We start from the raw sequence: 20,142 nt of genomic DNA on the forward strand, positions 1-20,142 counted from the left end.
AAATAGATTCACAACACACTGAAGTTGAGCACTTAGCTCTTAGCAGCTGGAATGTGCACATTGTATTTACCATATTGGAGAATCTACTACAAATCTTATGAGATCATTATTTATTAAAAGTGATCTTAAAAAATAAACAGATGAAGCAGCTCCAGGCTGAAAAGATATTTGCTGTTGACTTAACAGCACAGGCTCTCTCCTTTAGGCTACCTTACTCCTGGTTAAGGCAAACCTTTACATTCACTGACCCAGCACAGAACTGGTACCACAAGGTGTCTCTGGACAAAGAAGCATCCCACCTCTGCACTGAACAGCAATAACCAAGCCAATTATTTCTAAGATCCAGCACGAAACTTAAATTTGATACGCAAACTTCCTGTCATGAACTATAAAAAGCAGCAGGACCCAAGCTGAGGCTCACCAACATCAGGTAAGTGACAACAGGCCCCCAGCAGAGATCACCTAGGTATAGGGTGATAGAAGACATTTTCTTTGTCTGGGGTAAGAAACTCTTTTTGTTTTCTGTTTGCACAGTACCTAAGTAATGATTAAGGCAATACAAACTAACAGCTAATACTACAGGCACATGCAACTCAAAGCCCTCACTTTCCCATTAACACTTCCCCACACCGGCAAAATATACTGGCTACAGCAGAGTCTACCCAAAGTAGAAAGATTGAAAAATTCTTACAGTTCTCGACAGCATTGTCAAATTCTTGTCCACCTTCCTTTCTGAAGATTGGGTAAGTATCTGGCTGTGGAAGCCGGTTGACTGTCACGAGGGCCTTCTGCATCTTGATTCTCCCTTCCAACAGTTGATCCCACAGTGCTTCATAACCAGGAGAGAATAAAACAATTATTTAACAAGCCAAAGCACTTGCTCCTCATTAAGGAGCTGTTGATTTAACAGCACAGGCCCTCTCCTTTGGGCTACATTACTCCTGGCTAGGGCAAATCTTTGCATTCACGGGCCCACCACAAAACTGGTACCACAAGGTGCCTCTGGACAAAGCAGCATCCCATCCTATGATCTTGACTACAATTCTGTGACCCACAAAAAAAAATAATTCCTTTGTTTTACCGTTTAAAAGGATATTCTGCAAATAGAAGTTTGCTAGTTTAAGAGGACAGATAGAAGAAATTGCATTTGGTATTACATTTTGAAAAGAAACAGAAGTGGTAGCAGCATCACTGCACAGCAGTACCAGTGGAGGAAGTCCCCACCCCACCAATACTACAAGTATATTCAGTACCGATTCAATCAAGCCAGTGGATAAATACCCTTCATAACACGAGATTTTGTATCAGCAGTGACACCATTTTGCATAACAGTTTTGGCAGAACATTTGCAAATCGCTAGGGCTGCTGTAGCATGCACATGCAGTACGCTAACAGCATGTTAACATGCTGAAGTTGTTCCTAACATGGCCAGTTTCTATAGTGTCAGCAAGATGAAATTCTTGTCAAAATACAAAACAAATATGCACAAACCTAGCTGGTTCTTCACAGCTTTTCCTTTTTCTACTTCTTCAGCCTCTTGCCCTTTTGAGAATGTCATCACACCTCCATCGTCTCCATTGTCTCTGATTTCCTTTATATTGTCATGATTTTCACTCCCATATTCCTCCTCATCACTTCCTTCTTCCACACTGGCATGATCTTCATCTTCTCCCTCACTGCTTCCTACATCATCCATCCCCTCTGTAAATTTGTCAAAGTCTGTGATATTATGGCAACTGAACTTTGGTGCCTTGGCCGTGACAGACAGATCTGTCTCTTCATCGTCTTCCAAGTCATCCTCCTGGTCACTGCCAGCACTGCTGGGCTTCTCCTTTGGTTTAGTGCCTAAGCTGCCATTCTCTTCTGAATCTTCACTGCCACTGTACCATTCATCTAATGCTTCTTCAGCTACCAATTAAAAGAGAAAAAAGTTATTTACTTATCAGCAAAATGTGCCACTTAGCAGTATGCATCATCAATAGCTACAGGTTCGGGGTATTTGAGCCCCAAACTCCATTTTATGTGTGTATGATGTTACTCTCCATTTTGGCTAAACAATGGAAATGCAAGGCCATATTCACAAAAAGATCTCAGCTCACATTTTCTGCAGCAACCATTAATAGATCCATGGCTTAGCTTCCCCATGAAACAATGACATGATAAGCAAACAAGGTGGTCAGAATTTGCTATATGCATTTCTTAAACGAGAATCCGTACATACTTGCAGTCCCTGAGATATATTTGCTTAAAAATGGGAGCTGTTTCTTTTCCTCAGTCAGTGCACTGAACCTCACCATACGCTTAGTCACACTCTTTCCTCAATCGGTAGAAGTGACCTCCTCTTTGGGACTTCCCCTTTCCTCAGGCCAAAAAATATGGCCTGAATTTCAGGAAGGCACTTCAAGAAGATGTCCAACTTAACTGTACCTGTTTATTGCCCTGTAGCAGGGACCTAAAGTTTGCCATCTCAGTTCAGATGGCACTAGCTCAGTTAACATGCTAACATCAAATTCTGAGTAGTGTAGTGAAAAGGGGAAAGAAACAAGATTTCTTACCAGATCCTTCTTCGGACAGAGCATCTCCCCAGAGTTGTTCTTGCAAGGCTTTGCGAGATGTCGCTTTCCCACTGTACCTTTCATCAGCTTCCAAGAGAGAGGCTGAAGCTTTTTTTCGTATATTGCCAACAGGGAAAATGTCATCTGCAGTTTCATCCTCAAATTTGTCAATCACTTTAGCAACTGTAGCTGTGGGAAAAAGAAGGGAGGGAGAGGGGGGATGTCTAAACTGAACTGAATTTCAGATTAGAACTAGCTGCGGGAAGGAGGCATGGAAAACTCCTCATGCTCTACAAAAATACACTGCAAAGATGAGCTGGATGGCAATGTGGCCTCACGTAAGAGTCTGGTTTTTAGGCTTTGAGAGGGAGCAAGGTTCTTCCCTGCCTGGTGAAGGAAAGCCAGCACACTCATTTTCTGCAAAGGGGGAAAGGTTGCTGGGGAATCAAATGCAGAGAAAAAGCCTCAAAGCTGTGTTTTGTGTAGATTAGCACTAGTCCTTCCTAGAAACTACTGAGTACAGTAATACTTAAAATCTGGCAGAAGAGATTTTAGCAGCAGAGACAGCTGCTGCTAAATCTCTTAGAAGAGATTTTTCTAGCAGCAGAGACAGCTCCAAGGGTATTTTTCAGAAGACATTCTCTGACTTCTCTGCGGCGGGAGGTGTTCTCCCACCTGTCAGGTTAACCTCTGCAGAAGGAAGGGAGATGTTACGTGAACTGACCAACTCCAGCCCCCGTCTCAGTACTCTGGACTTCTCCATATACAGGTTTGGTACCACAGGGCTCATCTGCAATGCAGAGATCGATGTGTATTAACAAACGCCAAAAATCCTGAAGAATTTTTTTTTTCTGAAAGAACATTGCCTATATTCACACTTTCCTCCCTACCTCTTCTTTATTTTAGAGAACCCGCACAAACCACTAGACAAACTAAGCCTATCCAAGCCCTTCCACAGATTCATGAGGGCCTCACAGGTATAGTCCCCTGGGTGGAGGACTCTGTAAAGCTGGAATGCCTTCCCTCACTTCATGCTTACAGACTAAATGAGGAAAACAGTAATTCAGATGCCCTCTGGCTTCTTGCTATACATTAAGCCACATAAATACATAGACATTTTTGAATGGCTAAACAGAGAAAATACTTTCACTGTGGTTATTAACCTCTTTCATACCCATCTTCTCCAGGACACGGGAATGGAGCAGTCCAGCAAAGGGAACACATCATACCATACTCACTCCTTATTTCCATTCATGTGCGAGACACCCTGTACGTAAAATTACAGGGTTAGCTTTGTTCAACCAATTGAGTGATCAAACTGGCTGAACATTGCTAAGTGCTCTTTTAATGTGTGTTTGGAAATGTTAATGCCTCACACATAGTGTTTACTCAAGGCAGGTGGGAAGCAAAAAAATCTCTTGCTCATAATCAAAGCAGCAAGATCAGGTCTAAATATAGTCACTCCAGCTACAAGAGGACGGTAAGATGGTCGTCACCAAGGAACGACTGGGTAAGAGGGGCAGATGAAGGACAACCTGTGGCACTCTACTGATTTTCTGCCGTTCTCAGTCTTGGCACCACTAAAGTACTAAGTCTGAAACTAAATCATGATTACTAAAATGGGAAAACGCCTCTACTGACTACATTAATTTTTCTCAGTGGTTACTAAGATGTTGCTTACAAGATACTATTGCTCTCACATACACTTCTACAGAAGAACCAGGATAGCTGGCATAATGTTTACCATGACTGGAGGCTAGTACCTCCTAAAGGTAACTGCTGTCAGTGTGTGATGATTAATACGCTATCTTAAGAGGCGAGTGCAGGAACTGCGTGACAGACACGCCCTAGAGATGAGTCCTGCCCCATGGCCTGGCTGGTCTACCGGCTGGTGGGGAGACTCTGCTCTGGACGGGGTAAGTCAAGGAAACAGCAGGCACCAGCCTGGAAACTCAGAAGATGACACCGCCACCTACATGTCATAGGGAAAGGGACGAACGTCTCAGAAATCTCAGAAATCTAAGGCAAAAAAAGCTTGATTAAAAATATGAATTGATAGCTGGCTACTAGCAAGCATCACACATGACACGTGCAGTGTGCTGCGGCCTGCTCTGAGCGCTCGGTGTGCTGGAGAAGGTGTCACCAGCAACTGCATGGTCAACAGCAGCTCCCTGCTTCCACAGCGGCACCGGCTGCGCTTCACTGGCAGAGAAAGCAATCCTGCCCCGACGCTGTGCTTTTTTGTCTCTTTTCCTGGAGGTTTCCAGATGGATTTGCTTCCCAGCCTGGCTCTGCACAGCCCGGCCTGCACCGAGGCCTGCACCAGGGCAGCTCGGCCTGGACAGCCATGAGGTAATTCGGGGCTGAGGGAACTCCAGCCCCAGAGATAACCCTGACCCCTGAGGTAACCCCAATCTCTGACATAACCCTGATCTTTGAGATAACCTCAGCCCGTAAGGTAGCCCCAACCCTTGAGGTAATCCCGGCTCCTGAGGTAGCCCGATCCATGAGATAACCCCAGCCCTGAGGCAGCCCCACGCCATGAGGTATCCGCGATGCCTGATGTAACCCCAATCCATGAGGTAGCCCCGCTCCCTGATGTAATCTCAATCCACGAGGTAACCCCGATCCACGAGGTAACCCCGATCCACGAGGTAACCCCGGTCCTGAGTCGTCCGGGCGTGCTGCAGCGCGTGGCGGTGGGCCGAGCCCCACGCACTGCGGTGCCGGGGCACAGCGGGGAGAGCCGACCTCCGCCCACGACGCGAAGGAGACCGGGGCTCCCGGCGGGGCTGAGTGGGCCCCTTCCCCGCGCCCGGGCCCAGCCTCCCCGCGGCGGCGCCACGTGCGGCCCGTCCGGCGGCGCCCGGCCCGCCCCCGCCCGCCCCGCAGGCTGCGGGTACTAAACCCTCCTCCCGGCCCTTCCTCACCTTCCTCCGCGTCGTCCTCGGGGTCGCGTAAGCTGGGCCGGGGGTTGAGCAGCTCCTCCAGCTGCCGCGCTAAGGGCGCCGCCATCTTCTCGTGGGAGGGAGAGAAGGAGGGAGGGGCGGGGCGGGGCGGCACGGCACGGCGCTCGGCGGGGGCGGGGCCTGCGGGGGGAGGGCGGGGCCAGAGGGGCGGAGCGCCGGGAAGCGACGGGTCGGGTCTGGCAGGGTCCTGTCGCCCGCCCGCCCGCCCGCCGGGTGGTAGCGCGGGGTCCCGCCGTGCCCGAGCGGGAGCCGGTGCGGGTGCCCGGGCCCGCAGCCGGGGAAGGCGGCCGCCGCGGGGCGGGAGGGGCCGGGCCAGCGGGCCCCGGGGCCTGGCGAGCGTCCGCCCTTTGTCTGGCGGGCGCCTGGGCTGAGGTGTGCGGGGTGCACAGCCAGGAGCAACAACGGTACACAGAAATATCCACGGAGTCACGGGCCCGCCGCGCCGCGGGGGCTGTCCCAGGCCCCTCGGGAAAGGGAGGAAAAAATGATAATCGTGTACATCGGGGCTGCGAGAACTGGTGTTTGCCCGGCGCCCTGAAGCTGAGCGGCACTGGGATAACGGTTAGCGGGATAGCAGCGAAGTCATGTTACGTAACGCAAAAGATGACAACTCTTTCTTCAAGTCGACATTGCACTTTTTAGCACCGCCAGCTGCACAGGACTGATTTAATTCTTTCCTTATGTTAAACATTTTGTGGCCTGTGCTGAAGCCAGGGTCCCTCTCAGAGCAGTGAGAAAGGCAGGTCCTTTGGTTCGCCCCAGTCCTCGTCCCCAGATGGATCCTTACACCAGAGTTACACCAGACACACCTTTACGCCAGACGGATCCTTATACCAAAGTCACACCAACCTCAGCGAGGCCATACCACCGCCAAAGCTCCTGGGGCGCGTTGCCAAACCCTGGCCTAGAAGCAGCAGCAAGGCGACGCCGAAGGAACCTGCTGAGAGCCTTAACGTGAGTAGGTTCTCTCGGGTTTGCCCGCTGGTGGCTTCTCCTGGCTGCTTTGTGGGGTGAGGTGGCCCCAAAACAGGTGGTTAGACCTGGAACCGGGGAACCGCAGTAGAGGTTGGCACTTATTTTTTTTTTACAAGGGAGCGGGGACCCAAATCAGCATCTCAAATCTGAGTTGCAGATGTAGGTCTGAACTTCATACCCCACCGTGAGCAGCTTCAGGGGGTCAGCCTGGACTCCAGGGTTTGGGCTTTCCACAACTGGCGCTGGGATTCTGCCTGCGAAGGTGCCAGCAGCGAGCTGCAAACTTGAGCTTGGTACCGTCTGGAGCGCTAGCTCAGAGACAAATGGCATGGGCTGCTTGCTCATCCCCTTCTTGTCAACGCGAGGCTCTTCCCCACTCCTTACCTGGTTTTGAACGCTGCAAGAATTAATCCCGACGTGGTTTCTACCGAGAACGCAGCAAGGTGCGCGGCGGCGGCGTTACTCCGTGGTGCGGCCGCGGCCCCGCAGCAGTGCTCGGCGCAGGCAGCTCTCCCACAGAGGGCAGAGGAATATCATTAATTACCGCTCCCCCCCGCAGCCCCGGCGCGTCACTGCTGCCCACCACCTTCGGCGGGGGTCCCGAGGGGCACCAAGGCAGAGGCGACTGGAAAAAACCCAAACATCTCACCCCCTTCTCAAATGCCCACGACTCTCCCTGTAAAACCCTGTGGTAATGCGTACTGTGAGGACAACAAACAAATCCATCTATGTAAAAACTGATGTTTACTAAAAATGCACAGAACCCTCGGATTTTATGCTGCCGAGTATTTAAACCCTATTTCAACTTTATTTTGCAGTTTATTTTATCGTGGCATGATGGGCAGCTATAATGCTCTGCATTATATATTACGCGGGTTTGCCATTGCTGCAGCAATGTGAAATTAAGCACTGCTATCGTATTTTTTCACTAAGACAATTTTATAAAACCGGAGGTGTGCACAGTGTGTCTTTCCTGGCTTTGCTTCTAGGTTTTTTTCTTTCAGCTTGTAGGTATTTTGTTTCCAGAGTAAAAGATGCCATTACAAACAAAGGGAGGAGCCTGGAGAAATACATCTATAGAAAATTAAGTAGCAGAAGCAAGTGTTTACCTGAGTAGTTACTTGGAAGTAACTAACCACTCGCCAAACCAAAGAGCTAGTGCCAAGACCCCCCTGCGTAATTGCATTTTCAAACCTCTGCACTCTTACAGAGTGAAAAAGGGACGTTCTCTACCCTAACAAACAACAAACAGCCCTATTAATAAAAGGAGAGAGGCTTTTAGTGATGGTTAAATAAAACATACCAAAAAATTACACAGTCCTTTTGTGTCCAAAATGGGCTTCTTGAAGCCAACAGCATTTTTGCCGCTCACGCCGGCGAGATCAGGATTTCACCCACTGAGACTAACGGGACAATTGTTCCGTATAAATCGCGGATCCAGCAATGCGTTAAAATTCGCGCGTGTAGGACGGTGAACTCGAGGGGCTCTGTCAGAGCTTGTGGTCCCGTTTCTTTTCTGTCCCGCATCCGTCACTCACGTCGGTGCAAAACAAACGCCAAGGGGGAAAAGCGCGCTACGCCGAGGGGTACGCATCGCCCGCGCCGGCGCGCGGGGGAGAAGGGGGGAGGCCCCCCACGCTGGGACTTGCTCAGCGTCCCCCAGCGCCGCTGCTCAGCCCTCATCGGCCGCACGAGCTGTTCATTCAAAATCGTTGATACGGAGATTCCGCCAATATAAACCACCGCCAAGCAGAAAACGCAGCGTACGGAAGTCATGGATTGCTAAAATATTTCAGCGGCAGAGACTCCTCCTTCGCTGTTTATTGTGTCTCTTTTGCCTTTCACTTAGCGGGGTAATTAAATCAGACTCTCAGGCTCGGTTCTAATTTCTGGTTCACATGCCCTCAAACCATGCTGCCATGGTTTGGACTCATAATCGTGTGGGGGAATATTTGTACAAAAATTATATCGATACGTTTTAATTTAAGGCGATCATGAAAGCCTTTTTATGCATCACGGTATGTTCTGTAAAACCCTCTGCCTGTTTAGAAACTATAAGCAGAAGCCATCAAACTAACTGACACAATTTCTTTGGCGTTCTTCCTCTTAATTTTACCTTTTATTTACATGCTTATTTGCTATAATGGAAATAACACCCTAAACACAGAACAGATAAACAAGTGAATTTTGAATAGTCTGTACTACAAAAAAAAGCACTTTTAATTTCTCACACTCAGCTGCTTTTGCTCCCGTGTATTTGTGGAGCTTGTCACCTTTTAGGAAACTGTCAGATTAGATGGTAGCTTTGGCAGTGAAAGACCGTATCATCCTTGTGTGCCTGTAGAATTACAGGTTATTAATGTGAATCCATTTTTCAGAGCGTTTCTTCACTTAAATACATAAATAGAGAAACGTGCCGGAAACGTCAAGCCATTCAGACACCACCACCGAGCAATTCACCGCTCGTCTGCGCACCCTTCGGCGTCCAGCAGCACCCGGCGCTGGGTCCGGGCCCGGGGGAGCGGGGCGGTGGGAGCGAGGTGGGCTGCGGGCGCTGAGCTGCGACGGGATTCCCGCGGAGATCCACGGGAATTACGCGCGCCAGAGTCGCGTCTACTGGATTTAATTGAATTGCGTTATCAACGGCAGAATTTGACCCACATACAGAGGGCTGCATGCTGTCCGAAAATAGCTGCAAGCCCCAGCCGAGCTTATCTTTCCAACACTTTGGCTAGTAAATGTAATTTTCCAAACCAACCTTTTTAATTTCAGTCACGCTATTTCATTTTAAGATTTTTTCTTTTTAAATCAGCAACATAATTTGTCAGTGAAAAAGAGAAAAAAGGAGAGAAAAGAAATCGGGGAGTAGCCGGAAGGAGCACACATAAAACCTAGCCGCTAAAGTGAATTACATAACAGGAATTTTAGATTATGTATGTAAAAAAACATGCTCCTTATAAATATTTATTACTATTTTTCTCCCGTGTTTTTATTTACTTGAGTATTTCTGATATTCCTGACCCGTCACTCATTCAAAAAACACAATCGTTTTAAAGATCGAATCAACCCTTAACTGCTCTTACATCTAAAACCATAATGAATATAGTGTGTCTGAATAGATGCGCAGACCGAAGACGCTTCCAGCAGATAAGACTTTTAAGGGCCACCCAGAGACAACTTAAAAACTAGGAGAAAACCTTTTTTAGATGGAGCAAAAAGAGCCGTTTCATCCACAGCAAAACCTCGCCGCGCAAGCCCCACGTGCGCGCTCCCCGGCGCGCCGGGACGCCAGCGCACGGCCACTCGCCAGACGCCAAGCACGATCACGCGAGGCAGCGTTTGCCGTACGCCTCGCTCCCAGCAGCCCGGCGCAACGCCTCGGCGTGCGTCTCGCTCCAGCTCTGCGGAAGCCGGGGGGTGTTCTCCAGCCCACGTTTACCGCCTGCGCTGCGCGACGACCCTCACGCCGCGCAGAGACCTTTCGACAACGCCACGCTAGACCTGTCCGGCAGACGCGGGCTTCCTCGCTTAGCGGAGCGAAGGATTTCGTTCCAAGCCACGTGAGATACCGTCAGCCTCTTTAAAGGTTCAGGTTCTGCAGGAAGCGAGCTCGGCTTAAAACCAATCGGGGAAAAAAAATAAATATAATTCTTACAGTTGCCCAAACCAGCCTCTAAACAGCGCACCAAACGCCATCAAAGCGGAGCTATTCCCGACTTTGAGGACGGCTGTGAGGGAAGACGGAAGAGCGGCCAGTGGTGCCCCTCATCCCCCGGGCACGCCGAGGGGATTCTCCGGGAGCCGGCCCCTGATACGCGCAATAAAACCAGCTCCGTGCATCGCACTGGGCGATGCCACGCACGGACGGTGGAAACCCCGCGGGAAAACCGGCCGCCCTGGGAGTACCCCCACGGTTCCAGGCACAGAGATTTGCTAATTGGAAGGTCAGCTAACTGGAAGGCCGCACGTCCTCTGCCGTTGCTGCGTTACAATTCTGCATTTAATGAATGAAAAAACCCTCCAGACAACAACAAACTCCGCTTTCTGAGCCTGACCTCGTGGTCTGCAGCTAAAAGCGCCACAAATACTGTTGAAAAAGAAACAGAAGATAGCAATCCCAGAAGGATTTATAATCAAAATATATTTTTAATGGTCCCATTAATTTAATTTGTAATTTCATGGGTATTTTGTTGGCATGAGGGACGCCGAGCACCCCAGTGCCACGGCAGGCATGAATAAAAGACCTTCCAGAACCTGCTGCAGCATCACAATTCCCTGCTCCCCGCTCAACAGCGTCGGCGGCATTTAAGGATATGTATCAATTGCTTAATCGTAATGCACGTGAATTTATCCGCTAGGGTTAGTAACAGAAAGGGAGGCTGCAATTGCTTCTATTTAATATTGTGAGAACATGCAAAGCTTAAATACAACGCTCTCATTCAGGGAAAAAATCCAGACTATGGCAAAAGGAATCGTTCCCGAGACGACCCGGCAGCATCTGCCGCTTCCTAGGACGGCAGAAGCACGTAAATCACCACCGGTACTTTAAAATTATATTTATTTATAGATTTGTATCGTGTACCCGTCGCTCAGCGCCCGGGTACACATACACGTATTAAAATAACACACACCATTTGCCTACAAATCGTAATTTACGTACGTTCTTACACCTGGGACGTGGATTTTTACGAATCCCCTACCGCTCCCCAAGCAAAGGCCCGAGTAAAGAGGCACCGGCAGCGACTGAGGACGAAGGGAAGGGCAGAGCGGAGGTGACATCGCGCGGTGACGGCGCGCGGCGACGCGGTGCGCAATCGGTTTGGGCCAAAAGCGGAGCTGTTGGGATGCTGGAAACGCACGGCATTTTAAAGACACTTTGATTAGCCTTGAAAAGATCTCCTCCACGCTGCGCACGAGCCGTACTTACAATACGCCGTGTACCTTTTTCCTAGCAAGCGGTACGTGGTCTTACACGGGGGGTTTGCACAAGTCTTCGGCCTCGCACGTTTGAACACCGAGGCTCCCTCGTCCGGGCCGGGAGGGCGCGTACCGCTCGCCCCGGCCGACGCCGCGAGGGCCATCCCGAACCGGGCGAGCGGCCGCGGGCCTGCGCGGGGCTTAACGTCACCGGGCTGCAGCTTCTGCTGGGACGCGGCAACAAGGTGAAGGTCACCGCAACCAGCAGCAGTCAAGGAAGAAAAGATCAAAAGAGAGTAATTACTTCTAACAACGCCGTTGAAATCGCGTTGCACGTCCGTACAGACGCACGTTTCACGTCCCTGTTTCTGCAGTTAAAAAAATGAATACGCACATGTAAAATCCATCCAAGCAGCACGTATTTTCCGAGGCCCTTCTCCCGCAGACCTCCGTTCACCCAAGTAACGCTACTGAAGTCAATGGAAACGCTCTTGTAAACAAGGACTTACAAGAACCCAACGTGACAATGATTTCAAAAGGAGTTTTGACTGTGCAATTGTTGCTGGATTAGGGTCTTCAGAAACACCGAGCTCGCTCTGAAGAGCACAGAATTCAAATCTGCGAAGTGCTGGGGCCTCCAGAGCGGATCCCGGGAAGCGTGGAAGGACACGCTCAGCCTCAAGCATGGGAACGGCTCCCGGGCTCCCCCCCGACGACGGGCAAAACCCCTGCGGAAGAGAGCGGGAGCTTCGACAGAAATACAGGCTCTCCTCCCTCCCTTTTGTAAACCGCTGACCTAAACTGAAGCGCACCACATCGACGCCTAAATTAACACAGAATAAATTGTACAAGTACCTTGTCACAAAAAAAAAAAAAAAAAAAAGAAAAGAAAGAAAAAGGGGGGGGGGGGAAAGAAAAACCATTTGGCAGACATGTTTTCTACAAAACAAGCCCATTTGGTGAAATTCTCATTTAAAAGAATTGATTCAACAATAAACCAGCAGCATAGACCAGAAGCGCAAGCAGCAGTATTTATCAATAGCACTTGCCCAGATAAGTAAAAGTTTGTAATAAATAGATCACCCATTACTTTGCTTATATAAATGCAAAACAGAACAACAAAACATAGCAACAATACAAAAGACAAATAAATGAGTTAGACACAGAGTCCATGAGTTTAAGAAGTCTCCCCTGTATTTAATAAAGCATGAATTTTTTTTTAGAAACACTAACAGATCCCTTGCAGATAGTTTTTATCTTAATATTATTATTATATAAGACATTTTGTGTTTAAAATGAACTATTGCTTCATCTAGGTGGCCCCTCTGCCGGGCATAGAAACTAGGTTGTGAACAAAATAAAAAAAAAAAATCACCGTTGAAAATTACAAATCATACAACTTTAAAGCATTTTGATCCCCCCCCCCCCCCCAGTCCAAAGAAATAAATAATTGAACCGCTGGGAATGTAGAAGTCTGTGTTTTAGCATAAATTTCTGTGTCTAGGTAAAATAAAAAAAGAAGCCAGCCAGAGTCACGATTAGTTGAGAGATGAAGGAAAATATGCAATTAGAGTTCATCCCGTTCTATTAGCTCAGCAGGCGGAAAACATTTAAACCAGTGACTTTTCAGAACGGAACCTAATTCTTTGTTTCTAACACAGGTCAAAGTCCTCTCGGAATCAGTGAGACTTTTGCTTTTGAAGAACTGAGTATTTGGGATTCTGCAATGATTTACAATTAAAACATTAAAACTGTCATTTCACAAGGTTCCAGAATTTGTTGTTTTGTTTCATTTTTCTCCAAGAAAATTAGTATGTATCTAGTGCAAAGGAAAATACTCTCCCCCGCTGCCCTTTAGAGAACTTCACATACACCAAACGCTATTAAACAATTGACTTTGTATCAGCTCTAAAAGAGGATTAAAATTACTTTCATGACATTGAGGTTACGCTGTGTTCAAAACCATCCAATTAGAGGAAAAAAAAAAAAAGACAAATTACCTCTGGAGAATTAATTTAACTAAAAATGGATCAATTAAAAACCCCTATTTTTGCAAATTTTTTACATTTACAATACATTTTTGTTTATGCATAGAAAAAGCACTTTGAATACGTTTTTTCTTAGCATAGACCAAGAATAAGTTAATATCTTCAAGAATTTGATCGGTTTCCAATTTTGAAATGTAACGTGCAGCGCAACGTATTTATTTGCACTTCAACAACCGAGCCTGCAGACGGAAAGAAAGGCTGGAGCTGCCACTGACTGCTCGCTATCTGCATCGACACCGGGGTTTAGACTTCTACCGAAGCAAAAGAGCTATACAGGATTATCAGCAGAGTGGATCGTTCTTTCTCAGGGCTATTTTACTCAAGAGAATCCATTTAAAATTGCTTAAAACATCAAATGAAACACAAGTTATCTAAACATCAGATTTTCTAATTTTATTAAAAACGCACAAATTTTATCCAACATGTTTTCTTTCATACAGTGAATGGTCTAATATGCACTGGAGGTCACACAAGCTTAGGTTTATTAGAACAATAAAAGACATATGAGAAATTTAATATATAAAGAAAAAAGTAGCAGCTGTTGACTGCATATTTGACCATAAAATTTAAATATTTTGGACTTTTATTTTAAAGACACAAAAATAAAACCTGTGTGGGTCTATATAAGTCATATTAACAATTCCATGAATGTTCAACAGGACTAAAAATTAGCAAAGATGTTTGTCTGGGTATTTTTTTTTTTAACCTTGTAACACTTTTTAAACACCTTCTCGGGTTGCTGGTGCAAAGCACCTTACAGTATTTGTGCTATATATTTACTTTATTTGGCAACTGTCTGGGTTTCGTGGGTTTTTTTTTTCTTTGCCTTCTGTAAACAACACCTTTTACAAACTAGCACAGTGAACCACAAGCCCTGCAATCTGTTATAACATCTACAGAAAAGAAAATGAACTATTTTGGTTGGTTGCTCAAAATATTTTGCTTTTGAACAAGAGGTTCTAAAACAGGATTTATTAGTAAAACATTGAACTCCTGAATTTAACATTAGACGTAAACAGTTGACTGCTTTTAGTTCAATAGAGTCTTTTTGTTTAGCTTTTCTCTCTCTGTGAAGGTAGAATACTTTTTGTTTGTTTGTTTGTTTTCAAGTCATTTGCTTAGAGGTCTGGGTGGTGACCTTTGCTATGATGAGGAGGTTTTGTACGTGTAGCTTTGTGAAGGTAGAAGAGTTGGTGCTGAGGGCTTAACATTTAGTATTTGTTATTTTGGAAAACAAAACAAAAACAAAGGAAAAAGAAAGTTGTCCCACCTGATAGTCAGCAGGCTGAAATGGCTGAAGCTAAAAATTGAGTTTCTCGTTGTCGGACTTTCTGAGAGACAAAAATTAACAAGCAAATTCAGAATGCCAGAACCATCCTTAACCAGGAACGCTAGAGTTCTTGAAGCTTTTTTTTTTTCACCCTTTTCTTTGACCTTTCCTTCATTCAATTATTTTATTTTTTTTTTATATAATGAGAAGTTTCTAAGGATTGTGACTCTTAGGATGACATCCAACAGGGTAACCAAACTTAACGCCATCCTACGGTACGGCAGCACTTTACTGTACAGCTTCACCAGTTTCTTTGTCAATGGTACCAAAAAAAAAAGTCCCCTTGCTTGTCTGATACAACCGTAACATGAAGATTGTCCCGGTCTAGAGCAAAGCTTGCCTTGGAGCGATTTGGAGTCAGTTCGTTCCCAAGGGAATATTGTCTTAGGGCAGGAGAGATGTTCTATTTATTCGTTTCTGTACACCGTAACAACGCGCAGACTAGATGACCGTCACTTACTTAGACCCAGTTCGTTGTAAAGCTACCACACAGCCGCTTCGTTCATTTCTGGCGGGTGGGACAAGTGATTGCCGTAGTTAGCACCACCGTTGACGGATATCGACGAAAATGGAGGGCTGGGGCCGAAAACCTCGGCGGACATGGAGTGCAGGGGCCCGGGCAGGCTGGGCTCGGGGCTGGGCGAGTCCCCGGCGGGGTGCGACATGATGTCAGTGAAGCGCTGGGCCTCGCTGGGGGGGTGATGTCCGGGCAGGGGGTGATCCATGGCCCCCAGGGGCGTGCCTGACGGCCCCGAGGAGGGCACGAAGGGGAGATCCACGGGTGTCTGCGCTTGAGACGACGGAGGTCCTTGCGGGAAGAAATCGTAATTGCTCCCAGGGCCGTAATACTCGCTCTGATAATCTGCTGGGCAAGGAGAGACAGGGGCGGTCACCTGTGCACAGCACCGCGTGGAACTGACGCGAAAGCGCGCTTTAAGGGGCGGCGGGGCCGGGCTCGGCCGGCGCCCGGGGGTCCCCTCCATCCGAGGGTCCCCTCTCCAGCGTAGCGTCCCGGTCTGCGAAACCACGCGGCTCCCGGGCGGGGGAAGGGGGAGGGGGGGGGGCCATCCCCGCCGGGCTGCCCACCCGCGTCCCCCGGCGGCGTGGGGTCGCCGCAGCCCCGCCGGCTGGGGCGTCACGGCCACGGGGCGGTGAGGGGCCGCGTTACCCACCTCCGTAGAAGGAGAAGGGCCCGCTGGGCAGGAGCTCCCCGGGCTCCAGCCGGTCCACGAGCGGCCGCATCCTGCGCGGGCTGCGGAAGAAGGCGTGCCGGCGCGCGCCCAGGGCGCTCAGCTGCTTCATGCGCCGCTCCTTGGAGCGCCGGTTCTGGAACCAGACCTGGGCGGGCGGCGGGGCGCCGGTCACGGGAGGCGCAGTCGTGGGTCTCCCACTCCACTCCCGGAAGCCCGGGACCCGCCGCCGCCCCGCACCTCCACACGGCAGAGCTCCCTCACCCCCCACCCCCGCGAGCCCCGAGGTCGCTTTTGTTCGGGCGTGAAGGCGGGCGGACCCGATCTCCTCCCCGTTTCAAACCCACGCGTGACGGCGGTCCCGCGGCCGGCCGGGCGCTGCCCGCAGCTCGCCGGCTGCAGGTCAAGAATGACTGAGTTAATTCTTATTACCCTGACAAGATTACTCCTAATTACCCGCACACCGAGACTCTCCAATCTAACCTCGTCTCTAATGGTCCTTTAACCCCCCATTACCCCAGCGCCGCGGGTTTATAAACCTTTTAATAATTCCGGCGCGTTCTCATTCTTATTTACCCATTAACCCCTCACATTTATGGCTATTAATTTCGATACCATTTGCAGCTTCTTCCGGACTTTCTACGAGAAACCGGCTGCCGTCGGGGCCGGGGGGGACGGCTGCCGGGCCGCCTCGATCGTAACGATTTAAAAGGGCGACGGGGCTTTCCCGCGGCCCCCGAGCGTGCGGGGCGGCGGCGGGGCCGCGGCGGTGCCCGGTGCCCTGGAGAGGGGGGGCGGCGGTACCTGGATGACCCGCATGTTGAGGCCGGTCTCCTGCGCCAGCTGCTCCCTGATGTGCCGGGTAGGCTTGGGGGTGGCCGCGAAGGCGGCTTTCAGAGTCTCTAGCTGTTTGGCTTTGATGGTGGTGCGGGGTCCCCGCCGCTTCGCCCCCAGGTTCTGGTCGTCGTTTTCGTTGCTGCCCGTCTCCTTGTCGGACACGTTGGCGCTTTCCGAATCCTTGGCGTCGTCCTGGGAGGGGTCTTGGGAGTCGGGGGACAGGCTGGGGTCACTGCCGGTGGTGGCTGGGCGAGAGCAAAGCGGGTCACGCTCAGCCCCGGGGCGGAGTGCCGGTGGCGGGGCCGGGCCGCGGTGCGAGCGGGGCAGGGGCGGAGGGAGAGGGGAGAAGGTTGAGGAGAAGGGAGAGGGGAGAAGGTTGAGAAGGAACGGAGAGCACCGGCCCTCACGCCGCGGAGAAGCCGGGGCTGCGCGCATCCCCGCATCGCCCCGGCCGCGCTCCCTCACCTGAATGCAGGCTGTTTTCTTTGGCAGTATTGCTGTTATTTAGGTAATCTTCTTTGCAGACAAACTTGTTTTCGTCTATGATGTAGAGCTCCTCGCCGGTGGAGAGTTGCTTATTACACATCATACACGTAAAACAGTTCAAGTGGAACACTTTGCTCCGCGCCCTGCGGACCAGGTCGCTGGGGGAGATGCCCTGGGCACAGCCCGCGCACTTGGTCCCGAAACACCTGCAGTGAGAGGCCGGGCCGCGGGTGAGCGGCGGGACCGGCCGGCGGCCGTCCGCAGCTCCGCGCCCCTCACCGCGGCCTCCGCCCGCCCTGCCGGACGAAACTAAATCAAATAACGCGTGTCTCCGCGGCGCCCTCGCTTCCCAGGGAGCGAACGCCTGGAAGGAGAGCTGTAAAAAAAAAAAAAAAAAAAAAAAAAAAAAAAAAAAAAAAGCCAAAAAAAAACCCCAGAACGACCGGGCTGGGCGGAGGATGGAGCGCGGCGGGGTCAGCGCGCCGCCGGGGCCGCATGTCCAGCGCTCCTCGTTAACGGCGCTGTACTGAACGTTTACGGCGAATTCTCACCCATTATTCATGGGGCACGGCCGGCAGAGCTGCCGGTACCGGCTCGGTCGGCGCTGGGGGGCCAAGGGCCGGCGGCGACGGGCCCTCACCGGGGCCTCCAGCGCTTCGCGCCGCGGGGTTCCGCCGGCCGGGCCCAGCCGTCCGCACCCAGCCCGGGATGCCCGGGGGAAGCTGCGGCGAGGGAGGGCCGGTAGCCGTTCCCCTCCCCATCAACCCGCCCCGGGGTGCCGGGGCGTCGCTGCCTCGGCCCGGTGGGACGGGAGGCTCCGGGCCCGCGGAGCCGCCGCACCGGCCTTTCCCCGCCGCGGCGGCACCGGGCTCCGGGGAACAACGGTGGGCTCCGGCCCGCGGAGCGCTGCGCTGCTGGCCGCGGAAAGCCCCGCCGGGAAGCCCCGGCAAGTGCCGCTGCAGCGGCGGCGGAGAGGGTCCCGCTCCGCAGCAGCGGGCCCGGGACGGCCCCGGCCCGCTCCGCCGCCCGCAGCGGGGCCCGGCCCGCACCGCTCCCGCTCCGCCGCTCGATAGTTTCGAGGCAACTTTGGGGAACCGGAGCTCGTCCGGGCCTCGCCCTGCGGGGCCCGACGGGGCGCCCGGGGGGGGGAGGGCCGTCCTCGGGCCTGATGCCCGCCCGCGCCGGGGGTCCCCTGGAGGAGTAACAGCGGCTGCGGGGTGTTTGCGTGGGCATGGCGGGGAAAGGCGTTTATGGGAGGAAAACAACCGAAAAATAAGGGGGGGAAAAGGGAGACGAAATATGGATGCAAAGGTGCGGGGGGATCCGGTACTTACCGAAAGAAGTCGTTTTTGCAGTAAAGCTTGCCTTCTCGCGAAAAGCATTTCTCTGTCAAATTGCATTTACATTCACAGCACTGAACACACTTCACATGCCAAGCCCTGTCCAGTACATTCAACAAGAACCGGTCCAAGATTGGCCTTTTGCAGCCTGCACAGTGAACCATTGTCTTTGGTTATTTCTGAGAGCGGGGGGTATTGGTTTCCCAGATGCCAAGCAAAAAAAAAAAAAATTTAAAAGACGACAACACCGGCGTAGATTTGCTTTTTTGTGTGTGTTTGTTTGAAAAGCCTTGGAGAAGTGAAGGAGAAGAAAAAGGAAGGGAGGAAGAAAAATCGTCGTTCGAGTGTCCTAGGAGGGATACACAGGAGAAACCACCCACTGCCCGAGGAGACCAGCGCTTCGACACAACCGCAGAATCCCGGCCGCTACCAACCACGACAGCAACAACAATAATAATAGTAACAATAAAACAACAACGACTATAAAGATCGGCTCTCATAAAAATAAAAAAAATAAAAAAAAAACCAACAAAAAAACCCAAACAAAAAAACGCCAAAAAGCAAGCGTGATGAGTTTTTCTCAGGTCTGAGGTAGAGCAGTCAGGAGTCAAAGTGCTTTTCCCAAAGAGAAATCAAAGGAGGAAAAAATAATAATAATAATAAATAACAAAAGGAGACATGGAGACCCCCTCAGCGGTCAGAAGGACTCTGGCTGCTGCCGCGGCGACATGACCCTACGCGCCGCGGAGCGGGCCGCCGTCCGTACGCGGGGGGACACACGCACCCGCTCCGCAGCTCCTCGCTCCGTCCCCTCTGTCTCCCTCTCTCTCTCTCTCTTTCTCTCTCTCTCCCTCGACGTCTCGGCGGTACCGTCGCGCCCGGTTCCTACCTCCCCCCGCGCACCGCCCTGCGCGCTACCCGCGGCGGCCGGCCGCCTCCCCGCCGAGCCGGAGCGGCATCGCCCGGCGCTGCCGCCTTTTGTTCCGCCTCCCGCGGCGGCGGGCCGGGCCGGGCCGGGCCGGGCGCGGCGGGCAGGGCCGGGCCGGGCAGAGAGCGGCGGGGCGCGCGCTGCCCGCGCCGTCCCGGCAGCGCAGGGCGCACTGCATGTTCCCGGCAGCCCCGCGGCCGCAGCCTTATGCACCGCGCGCGGACGTCACCGCCCGCCCCGGCCAATCGCCGCCGCCGCCGCCGCCGCCCCCCCCACGCTCCCCGCGTGCCGCCGGACGGGGCGTCCGCGCCCCTTTATAGAGCCGCCGGGGCGCCGCGCGCCGCCCGGCCCGGCCCGGACCGCGCCGCTCCGCACCGCACCGCTCCGCGCAGCACCGCGCCGCCGCCGGGCGGGCGGACGGACACATGGACGGCCCGCCCGCCCGTCCGCTGCCGCTCGGGCCCGGCCGAGGCGCGCCCTGCTCGGAGGCCCGGGAGCGCGCTGCAGCGGGTAGGTGCGTCGGTGCGCGGGTGTGGGTGTGGGAACGGGGCCGCTCCTCGGGGTCTG

General features: G+C 51.7%; 2 protein-coding genes across 2 annotated transcripts in view; both read right to left on the minus strand.

Moving 5' to 3' along the window:
* AATF (apoptosis antagonizing transcription factor) overlaps positions 1-5,570 on the minus strand; it is a gene marked incomplete at both ends in the record, with an annotated part of 55,599 nt that extends 50,029 nt beyond the window's left edge. The window contains 4 exons of the mRNA XM_082008624.1: positions 692-829; positions 1,492-1,908; positions 2,556-2,744; positions 5,486-5,570. Coding sequence (XP_081864750.1) covers positions 692-829; positions 1,492-1,908; positions 2,556-2,744; positions 5,486-5,570 — 829 coding nt within the window. The remainder of the gene's footprint in view (positions 1-691; positions 830-1,491; positions 1,909-2,555; positions 2,745-5,485) is intronic.
* Positions 5,571-13,923: 8,353 nt separating this feature from the next.
* Positions 13,924-19,617, minus strand: LHX1 (LIM homeobox 1). The gene is made up of 5 exons (XM_082008444.1): positions 18,642-19,617; positions 17,287-17,513; positions 16,789-17,066; positions 15,967-16,132; positions 13,924-15,656 (listed from the first exon to the last, which is right to left on the minus strand). The coding sequence occupies exons 1-5, from the start codon at positions 18,809-18,811 to the stop codon at positions 15,277-15,279; spliced, it is 1,221 nt and encodes a 406-aa protein (XP_081864570.1). The 5' UTR covers positions 18,812-19,617; the 3' UTR covers positions 13,924-15,276.
* Positions 19,618-20,142: the final 525 nt, after the last annotated feature.

Source organism: Phaethon aethereus (assembly GCF_964289735.1).
Source record: "Phaethon aethereus genome assembly, chromosome: 19".
Classification (NCBI taxonomy): domain Eukaryota; kingdom Metazoa; phylum Chordata; class Aves; order Phaethontiformes; family Phaethontidae; genus Phaethon; species Phaethon aethereus.